This window comes from Equus przewalskii, chromosome 7 (assembly GCF_037783145.1).
Source record: "Equus przewalskii isolate Varuska chromosome 7, EquPr2, whole genome shotgun sequence".
Lineage (NCBI taxonomy): Eukaryota > Metazoa > Chordata > Mammalia > Perissodactyla > Equidae > Equus > Equus przewalskii.
In genome coordinates, this window is record NC_091837.1 from 11,806,621 (window position 1) to 11,817,413 (window position 10,793).

Here is a 10,793-nt window from a genome sequence, read left to right on the forward strand (position 1 = left end):
AGTTCTCAACTGTGTCAGCACCAACGCTCCCTTCTTGGGACAATCATTTTGTGAGAGCCTTTTCACTCTCTTGAAATACAACTGACACTATAACCAACTACATAGATGCTTTCAGAATAAATCAGTAATAAAACGTCCTGACCATAACATAAAAGAATAACAAAATGTATAATAACGTGCATTTCCATATGTAAAGTTTTGGATACAGCTCTGCCAGACGACGTAAAAAGGAGCAGGGATTGGTGCTCCTCATGACAGATGAGTTTGGAGAGGAAATTAATATTGAACTGAACGTGCGTTTGACATTTTCACAGGCCGGTGAAGAATCATCTAGAATGTAATGCAGCCACACGCACAGACCGTTCCAGAGGGGAGGATGCAGACACCACAGGCAGCATGGCCAGGGGTATCCTGAATTCCCAAAATGGGTGGAAAGCTTGGTCAAGTTCCCCCCTGAGGGAGGGAGCTGGGGTATTTATATCCCATTTCCCATCCGCCACTGGACGAGGGCTGCTCCTGGTGGGCGTGCATTCTCCGGAAGTCCAGCCGCCCCCGGGCACCGAGGTTCGTGGATGCTGGACCCACCCACACTGGGAGTCCTAAGGGATCTTGGGAAGCACACGGCGTCCGCTGCCATCCGGGGCCAGACGAAGGGCGTCCGGGGGAGGGCTGAGGAGAGGGGGCAGCTGGCCGCAGGACGTGGCAAGGGGCCCCCAAGAGAACCGGAGTGGGGGCTGCATTTTCAGAGGCCCACGGATGGTGGACCCGTAGGAGGATGCCTGCAGGGCCTGCCGCCCGGCTCCCGACGGTCCTCGGGCTCCTGTCCCGTCTCCGTGAGCCCTGCTCTCCCAGGAAGGCTTGTCGCAGCCTGGACTCTCCAAGCCGGGCCATGGGGCTCAGTTTTCTTATTTCCTCCTTTCCATGGGCGTCCTTAGGATGAAGCCCCCTTATTGAGTAACTGGGAGGTCCCTCTGCTCTACCAGGGAGCCCATCTCCAGGGTCATCATCGTTGAGGAGGAGGGGGGTGAACACTTACCCAGCACACACTTCGCTTTAACCGATGTTTTTAGCCCTTTCTGCAAACTAAACTCACGTTCACACTCACAACAACTTATGAGACAGGTAGCGTTACTATGCCCGTGTTACAGATGAGGAAACGGAGGCACAGAGAGGTTAAGTGACTTGCCCAAAGGCACACACTAAGTGGTGGAGCCTGGAAAGGAAGCCAGGTGGTGTAGATCAAGGGCCCCACTCGGTCATATTGCCTCTAATCCCTTGGCCAGGCTGTCTCTAACCATTAGTCTACACTACCCCTCAATTAAACAGGTAAAGAGACGTCCTGGCGCTGAACCTCACCTCCTGTCCCTGAAGGACTCTGCTACCCTGTCGCTCTCAGGCTCTGCTGCTGCATGAGACAGAATTGAGTCTCGGCCAGAGCTAAGTGCAGCCTTTGGGGGTTAGACGGGCCTGGGGTCAAATCCCAGCTCTGCCACCCCCTGGCTGCGTGACCTCAGCCGTCAGCTGCCCCTCTCTGAGCTTCCCAGGCCATGAGGAGGACTGAATACGACCACGCATCGTGATCTACAGAGAGAAAGTGCTCCCCGACACAGACAGTCATGATGTGTTTGAGGTTTGGGACAGGCACTCGATGTCAGTGACCTCCTGGGTCAGCCCCAGATCTGAGGGTCCAGCTGAACCCCACCCCTAAAGTCAGCCCTGCTCCAGACCCTGGGACCGAGTCTGGCACGAGGGAGGGATGGGACCCCTCCGACCCAGCACTGAGCTGGCCTCCTTGCAAGCCTTCTTCTGACGCGGTCCCCAGGGGCCATGAACGGGCCTTCTTGGTGACAGCTCCCAGCCCAATGCTTAGGACATAGAAGACGCTCCAGCAGCAGCAGCCTCTCCCACAGCCACAGCTGCGGTGGCAGCTGAGGCCTCAGGGCAGCCCAACCCCGGCATCAACGGCCGGCGGGTGGGGAGAGAGGAGCTCTGGGGACAGGCGTGAATTTAAGTCCTGGTGGCACCACTTAAAAGCTGTGGCCCTCGGAGCAATTTACTTCAGCGCTCGGAGCCTCAGTTTCCCCCTCTGCCGACGGGGATCGTGAGCACCTGTCCGTATCTCGGAGACGATACTGTAAAGCACCCAGTGGTGTGCTCCGCGCACAGTAGGGGCGGCACGGTGGTGGCTATTATTATTGTTGTCATAACAGGAATAATAACTGTGGCTCCTGTCCAGGGTTCTTCTTAGGATTCAGGAAGACGATGTGTAAACAGCCCTGGGTCCGGCGTTCAGTCAGCACTGACGCGTAAAAGCTGACGAGGCCTCTCTGTGACAGGGAGGAAGGAGTGGGTGCTGGGTGAGGAGCTGCGGGGGGCTGCCATCCCCACCCAGGGGAGTCAAGCCCTGCCTTTTGTCTGCCCAGTGCTGGGTGCCCCCACCCCCGAGCCTGAGGCCCGGCCCCAGCTCTCCCCTACACCCTAAGTAAAAATGATTCAAAGCAGTTTCTTGGCTCTGCATATTTTTTTCAAAAGCAGGCCGAAGTAACTGAAAATTGCCTATTCTTTTCAATGTCTCCCTGTGGCGCCCACGGCTTCCCACACATCAGCCGCGCCGGCGTGGAGGCGGCAGGTGGCTGGGACGACTCCGGGCACAACAGGGAACAAAGTCAGGGAAAAGACGCAGGACTGGCTCGTGGAGATGGGAGGGCCAGGGGCCGGTCCCCAGGGCTGCGGGAAGCCAGCTGTCACCTGTCAGACGGGACACTCCCTCCTCTTCCCACTGCGGGCAGAGGAGACTCGCATTTACGCCCGGCACTGCCACAGCGTCCTCCTTTGGCTGGATGAAGGCACTGAGGCTCAGAGCAGTGACGGTCAGTGGTGGGAGGTGGGATGGGGCTCAGTCCCCAGCTGAGGCTGCAGAAGCCCTCTGGACAGGGGACAGAGTTACTGATGCGTGGAAGAGAGAGGGTCGGGGCATCCCCGCATCGTGGCTCGCCGGATCTCGCAGTGGCCTCCAAGTGGCCTCCCTGAGGCCCCCTGGCCCCACAGTCTGTTCTCCAAGCCACAGCCAGAGGAATCCTATTAAACCCTAAGGTAGATTGTGTCTGTCTTCCCTCGGGCTCTCCACGGCTCCCAGCTCCAGAGAAGAGTCAGAGTTTCCCGGAGTCTGTGGAGCTCTGAATGCCCTGACCCCACTCCCTCTCTGACCACTCTCCATTCTCTCACTGTCATCTTCTCAATAAATGAATGAAACTAGAGACAGACAGATAGAGATAGAGGCGGAAATGATGAATAGCTGGATGGATGGGTTAAAGGAAGAATGGATGGAAGCATGGGTGAATTAATGAGTGGAAGGATGAATGGGTGGGTGGATGGATGGATGGATGGAAGGATGGGTGGATGGATATATGGATGGATGGATGGATGGATGGATGGGTGGGTGGATGGATGGATGGACGGATGGATGGATGGATGGATGGATGGATGAATAAATGGATGGATGGGTGGACGGATGGGTGGGTGGATGGATGGATGGGTGGATGGATGGATGGATGGATATATGGGTGGATGGATGGAGGGAAGGAAGGAAGGATGGATGGATGGATGAGTGGATGAATGGATGGATGAGTGGATGGGTGGATGGATGGAGGGAAGGGTGGATGGATGGACGGAAGGAAGGATGGATGGATGGATGGATGAGTGGATGGATGGATGGACGGAAGGAAGGAAGGATGGATGGATGGATGAGTGGATGGATGGATGGATGGATGGATGGATGGGTGGGTGGGTAGATGGATGGATGGATGGGTGGGTGGGTGGATGGATGGGAGAGAGATAGGACGGATGGATCAATGGAAGAATGGATGGAGGAAGACATAAATGGGTGAGTGTAAGGAAGGATGGATGAATCAATGGAAAGAAAAAAACATGGAAAAATAGAAGGAAAAATGGATGCATGGACGGACAGACAGGCAGACACAAGATCAGGGCAGGATGTGCGCGTGGTTCCACCTGAAGGGACTAGAGCCTAGAGCACGCGCACAGCTCACAGCCCTCCCTCGGGGGTCTGAGAACCCTCCCCCAGCCTCCTCCGGCCTGCCCCTCCCACAGCTGCCCCCAGGCCTCGCCCTTCAAGAAGTGACACAGAGGAACATGGCAGGTGGGGGCCCGGCCCCAGGCTTTATTGAGCAGATTCCGGGGAAGGGTGGACAGGCGGGCCCTCCCCCCGGCCCTGGAGCCTCCTCTTCTTGCCCTTGCTGCCCCCAGGGGCGGGCCGGGGCCACTGGGGCCTGGGTGCCCTTCAGCTGCTGAGGAAGCAGCCCCGCTTGTGCCACTTCTGGTCGCGGATGCGGCGCACGGACTGGAGCTGCGGCTGGTTGGCGTCCCACTCGTTCCAGTGGCGGTACTCGCCCCGCTCGAACACGTACTGGCGTCCACGGTAGCCGGGGAACTCGTAGCCAACCCACCTGCGGGGATGGCAAGGCCGGGGCAGGCCGGTCAGCCTCCCATCTCCCGCCTCCAGCCAGAGCGAGCCTTTCAAAGCCAGCATTCGCCCATGCTCTCCACCTGCCCAAATTCCTCCCCGGCTCCCCAGTGCCCTCGGGAAGAAGTCAAACTCCTTACCCTGCTCACAAGATCCTTCAGGGAATGTCTCTAGCCTCATCTCTCAACCCTCCTTCTTCACACCCTGGACTCCAGCCTCTCTCATTCTACTTGCCTTGAATCTGCATGCCTCTGAGCCTTTGCACATGCTGTTCCTTCTGTCTGGAACACTTTTCCTTGCCTCATCCTTATCCCTACCCCTCTGTCATTCGCATCCTTTACATCTCAATTGGGATGTCTCCTCCTCCAGCAAGCCCTTCCTGATACCTGGAGGCTGAATCGAATGCCACCCTGGACTCCCGGAGCATCCTCATCACAACACTGATCACACTGTGAGTACCTGTGTCCTTGTCTGCCTCCCTATCAGGCTGTGAACTTCTTGAGGGCAGAGGCTGCGTAATTTTATTGCCCCCACACCCTGCGCATAGTAGATGCTCAGTAAAAAGTTGGTGACTAAATTATTATCAGGAAGAGGTGGCATCTTTCAGGGCCCAACCCCGGATCACAAGCACACAAGTGAGACGTAGTCACTAACGAAGGGAAAATGATTCTGAGATTGCATTAACAGAGATACTAAACCTAGAAGGAGGGAGGTGATGCACCTGCTTGCCTATGTACTACTCAGGTCACATCTAGAGAACCACGATGTCACCAGGGCAAGAAGGACAAGGATTGTGGAGAGGAAAAAATCTGAGAATCAGTTCAAGGGTCTGGGGATGTTCAGAAAAGGAGTGAAGACTTTGATGAGGATGGGGGGGGGGGGGAATGGACAGATTTCATGTGATAAAAATAAATAAACCTTTCTATAAGTCAAGGCTTCCTGAAAACCCAGTGGTACAGGAGTGCGAGCCATTGGACGTTCGCATCCTGAGGCTCGAGAGTGGGGCTCTGAGCAAGGATGCTGCAGGAGCAGCCGACTCGAAGCACGGGCCTCCAGCCCCGGAGGAGCAGGTGTCAGCTCTCTAGGAAACATGGTGAACAGAGATTCTGTTTGGAGCCCGAGCTGTGAGTGACGAGGACGAGGCAGTGGAAGGGTGGGGGTGGTCCCTTACGTCCCGTTGATGGCCCGGATGCTCGCTACGCGGTCCTGGAAGCCGTGGGCCCAGAGGCTGGGCACGTCGTCATCAACTATCTCCATCTTGCGGCCGCTGAAAGCTGGGTTTTCAAACAGATGCAGCTTGTGATCCGGACCATCCTGGGGGCAAGACCACGGGGTGAAGCGGCTGCTCCCAGGCCCAGAACCCGGGTCGGGGAGGCTCCAGATGCAGGCAGGAATCAAGTCGCCACAAAATAACGCCCATCCCCGAGCCCACTGCCTGGGGCGGGGGGACTCATGGGGCTCCCCCACCCCCAAATGCAGGAGGGGTGGGGGCCTAGAGGCTCCTTCAGAGCCCTAGAGCCAGGGAGCCGTGAAACCAAGAGGGGGCGTTTCAGGTCTCATTCAACGCCATCATTTAGCAGATGGGGAAACCGAGGCACAGAGAGGGTGGAAGACCAAATCATTAAGGTGGCTGCATTCCCTCTTCACTAAACCAGATTCTGATTTGCTCTTCCCAGCTTTCCCCCTCCCACTCCCCTTCCAAGGAGCATTAGCTATTGGGACAAGGAGAAAGGGCTGGAGCAGCCACCAAGGGCGGGGGGAAGCAGGTGGGAGAGAGAAGAGTGACAGCTGTACTCACGATGTGCAGGGGCCGGAGGGACAGGAGGCTGTCGCTGTGGTGGCTGTTGGACCAGGCGTCCCAGCGAGGGTAGTCCCCCTTCTCCAGGACAAACTGCTCCCCGCGGAAGGCCCTGCACTCGAACGCCAGCCACCTGTGGGAGGAGAGAGGCCGGGCCGCCTGTGCTGCTGCTGGGGGAGGACCCGAGTCTAGCGAGGGAAGGGCAGACCTTTGACCCGGCACCCTCCTGCCCACCTTTCTACTGATCCCCCGGGCCTGTTATGGAGGGAGCTCCCAGGACACTGGGAGCTGAGTCTCTGAGCCTGCACCCCATCCTGGGAAACAGTCTTGAGAATCTATTTTACGTGCCGCCCGTGGCGGATGCTCAGAAACGTGCTGAGCACAATGCCTGGCGAGTAAGTTCTGCACGGTCGACTCTCCTTTCTTCTTCCTGTGCATCATTCCATTCATTTTCACAAAAACCCTCTCTGAAATATGTGCCATCATTATCCCCATTTGACAGATGAGAAAACAGAGGCCCAGAGGGTGGGACTTGCCCAGGATCCCCCGGGGGGTTGGAGCCTGGACTTCCAATCCGAAGACGAGAATTCAGAGCCTGGCGGGGACCTGCTTGCCGTGTGGACACAGCCGGGTCACCTAACCACTCTGGCCTCAGTTTCCTCATCTGTGGCTCTCTCCTAGGGCCGTTGTGAGGTTTCAGTGAGAGAGCGCATGGTCAGTTTCAGATGTTATAATTATTTGTTCAAATCGTAATGATGAAGTCCCACTTGGCAGACACTGAACAGGTGCCGGGTGGCCCCCTCTGTGCTCCCGCTGCGTAGATCCACATGGATCCGGAGCTAGAAGGATTCTAACACGATCACAGTTCAACCCCTTCATTGTACAGATGGGAAAACGGAGGCCAGAGATGGGAAGCGAGCCGCCTGAGGCCCCGCAGCCCATCTAGGGCTGGAACCCGGACCTCCCGACCCCCCGAAGGCTCAGGGCTGCGGAGGGGCTGCGGGTCCCGGTACTCACGGCCCCGACTCCACTTGGATGGAGCCCACCTTCTCCAGCAGGCTGTCCGTCAGGTTGGGGCACTCGGCCGAGAGCTCGCACCGCTTGCCCTGGAAGTTCTCCATTTCGTACACGATCACCTGGAAGGGCAGCGTCCTGAGCGGCCCGCGGGCCCGGCCCCCGGCCCCAGCGCCTGACCCGCGCCGTCTTCCCCGGGGCGGGGACGGAGGTACCACCCGCCCGCTCCATCGCTCCGCCTCGCCCGGCCTGGAGCCCGCGCCACAGGCTTGCGCTGCCCTCTGGTGGCCATGCAAGGCACCGCCTCCAGGAAGCTCAACTAAACCAGGGATTGCAACTCGGGCACCTGGCAGGGGCCAGTCTCGACCCCATTAGGACTGTAGGGAAATGAAGCTGCTTACGGAGGAGCGAATGCGGGCCCCATTCTAAACTTTTCAAGAGAGGCCATATATTTTTCTTAATGGGAAACTTCCCCATTTAAAAAACCCAGTGCAAGACAGATGAAATGTTAGTTTGCAATAATGGGGTGAACTTTGCCTTACACCCAGGGAGAAAGCGGCTGCAAAGACAGAGGAAGGCTTTGCCTCTCTCATCCACCTCGAAGCCCACTGTCTCTGAAGCAAGTCCCTGGGGGAACATCTGCTCTGGTCATTTTATAGAAGGTTCAGAAAGGGTAAGTCACTTGTCCCAGGTTGCACAGCAAGTTAAGTGGAGGCACTGGGATTCAATAAGTCAGCCGGCTCTTTGCACCCCCGCCCTGGCAAGGACAGCAGAAGGCCCACAGATGACAAAAGGAGGCAGGAAGGGCTGGGAGTGGTGCCCACCTTCTGGTGGGCAAGCTGCCTCTGAGGATGTGCCATGCCCGTGAGGTCACTAGCACAGCCCTGCGCTCTCCCCAGGAGGAAGCTGAGGGTCCTCATGGCAAGGCTGGCCCAGCGTCACCCACAAATCAGCCCCAGAGCCAGGCAGGCCTCTTGGCTGCTCTTCCCTCCCCGTTTCCTCCACTCTAAAGCCACCGGCACGGCCTCAGAAACGCCCCCGTTAGCTCTGTAGTCAACCTATCCTTGAGCCCTTCTCGAACTGAAGCCCCCGGGGCTCACTCAGAGAGGGCAGAGACAGCAAATTCCAACTCTGTCCCATCATGGCATTTGCACTGAGCTCCCGCCAGCTCCGGGGGACGAGGGGGGTGAGCATCGTTCTCATTTTCCACGTGGGGCTGCTGAGGTCCAGCGAGGGACGGGAACTGGACTGAGGTCAGGCAGGAGGGTCAATACCAGTTTCCTGAACCCCCCGGGGCCCCCCGCCCCGTTGGGACAGGCAGGGTGTGTGTGACCAGCTCCACAGAAGAGGGAAGAGGCAGTGACGTCACGAAGCGAGTTGACGGCAGAGGGCACAGGTGTCCTCCTGGCCCAGCTTGTGGAAGGGCTGCCGCTCCTTTCTGGAAAGAGGCTGCCTGGCCGGGATGCTGACCCTGAGGCCCCGACCCTCCCCGCCCAGTACCTTGTAGGTGCCCCCAAGGCCTCCATGGCCCTTGGCAGCCGCAGCCTGCTCCGGAGTTCCATGCTGCTCCGCCATCTCCCAGGAACACCTCTGGATTCAACCAAAGGAAAACGGGTCACCAGGTCCACCTGGGAGAAACCAGGTGCTGAGGTGACTGGAGTCGAGGATGAGCTACAGAACTCTGCTGCCTATGGCATGTGGTCATTACTCACAACCTACATTTGGTCATTCAGTCATTCAACAAACATCCACCTAGCGTCTACGATGGGCCATGCAGACTGGGACAGTCAGTGGGATCGGGATCCCCATTTTACAGAGAGGCACCCTGAGGCCCTGTGAGGGGAGGCCACTTCCCCGAGGTCGGGATCCGGCCTGGCCCCAAAGCCCATGCCCTGCCCCTACACCCAGAGCTCAGCACAGACACCACCTCGGACCCCGGTCAGAGGGCAGGCCCCGGGGCGTTTCCTCTGCAGGGATCTCTCCCCTCTGCACTCCAGACTAGAGTCTCTGTTCGCTCATTGCCTCACGCACCAGTGATTCCGTGAGCCCCTCAGAGCCCGGCCCTGCGCTGGGATGAGCAGGGGACCACAGGCTGGAGGGCATGGACAGACAGACAGACAGCTGGAGAAAGCATGATGCAGGACCAGGTCCTCAGACACCTGCTCCAGCCCAGTTTCCATACATTCACTTCTTCATTCCATAAGCATTTATGGAGCACCTGCTGTGTACTGCCACTTAAAGAGACACAGACACAGACAGACAGCTCCCGTTCATCCCACGGGGACCGTGACACACAACACAGGCCCCGCAGAAGTGGAAGGATTCTCGTGATTGTCCCGAACGCCGACACAGAGGCTGTTCTGCAGTCTATCAGCACACGCACAAGCACACACACGCACATATGCACACCATCTCCCATAGTCCCTGTACACAGTCACATCCTGTCCACTGCACAAGGACGGCCTCGCTCCCTCTTTCACACACACACAAACGCAGGCCATTTCAGACATCCACAGCGGTCCACAGGGCACCCATATCAACACCCCGCACCCAGCCGCTCCCCTCCCCTGGCTCAGGCACTGCCACTCCTGCATGCACAGGGAACGGCCCATCGAAGCTGGACCCGGGCCCAGGGACGCACAGCCTGCAGGCTGGCTGTCCTGTCTGCGCCCAGCCTCCGCGGGAAGCAGAGCCTGGTCCAGCTCCTGGAGGACTCTGGTGAGACGTGGCAGCCCCGTCTGCCCACCGCCCTCCTCAGCTGTGCTCAGTCTTTGCAGGCCTCCCACCCCAAGCACATGCCCAGGGCACCACCCTCTGATGCCAGCTGGCCTTGGGGCTGTTATCCGGTCCGCCCTCTCGGCCCCAACCTTCAAGTGAACCCCCGATTTGTGCGGGGGGCCAGTGCACGCCCCACTGGGACCCCCAAAGTCCTGGGCCTGCCAGGGCAGCACCTGCTCCCCACCCTTGCACGTCCCGGAATGAACCTGCTGCTGGCGCCTTGGGAAGAACCGAGGGGTCAGCACTGGCTGCAGACTCCATCCGCCTTTGCAAGGAGTGTCCTATTTATGGGCGCTTTCTGACAGCCCAGCACATCCCGGCCTGCTGAGCCAGCGCCCTGTCCTACCGATTCCGTTCAGGCCATTTCACTCCAATAGCGGCCTGGGGAGGCCCCAGCGCCTGTGTCCTGGGCCAAGGCCTCTGATGACTTCCTGGGGGCAGAGGGACCTCATCAGCTTTGTGGGAAGCCCGACGTGCCAGGCGTGGGCATCGGGATGTAGTGCTCGCCAGCGCCCCATCCCTACTCTTTCTTAGGCTTCTCAGAGCAACCATCTTCTCTTTGGGGGGGCCTGACATCCTTGGAAAGCCTCCAGTTCTTAAAGTGAGGCACCCCAGAATCTCGATTTTCCTATGTGCCATGTGGCCTAAATTTGAAGTCAGATCACCCTAAACATACCCTCCAGATTGGGTGTAAATCCATCCAACCATTTTCACACGATG

General features: G+C 58.2%; 1 protein-coding gene across 1 annotated transcript; it reads right to left on the minus strand.

Moving 5' to 3' along the window:
- Positions 1 to 4,155: 4,155 nt before the first annotated feature.
- On the minus strand, positions 4,156 to 7,516 carry CRYBB3 (crystallin beta B3). Its single transcript, XM_070626979.1, has 4 exons — positions 7,299 to 7,516; positions 6,282 to 6,414; positions 5,655 to 5,797; positions 4,156 to 4,466 (listed from the first exon to the last, which is right to left on the minus strand). The coding sequence occupies exons 1-4, from the start codon at positions 7,400 to 7,402 to the stop codon at positions 4,301 to 4,303; spliced, it is 546 nt and encodes a 181-aa protein (XP_070483080.1). The 5' UTR covers positions 7,403 to 7,516; the 3' UTR covers positions 4,156 to 4,300.
- Positions 7,517 to 10,793: the final 3,277 nt, after the last annotated feature.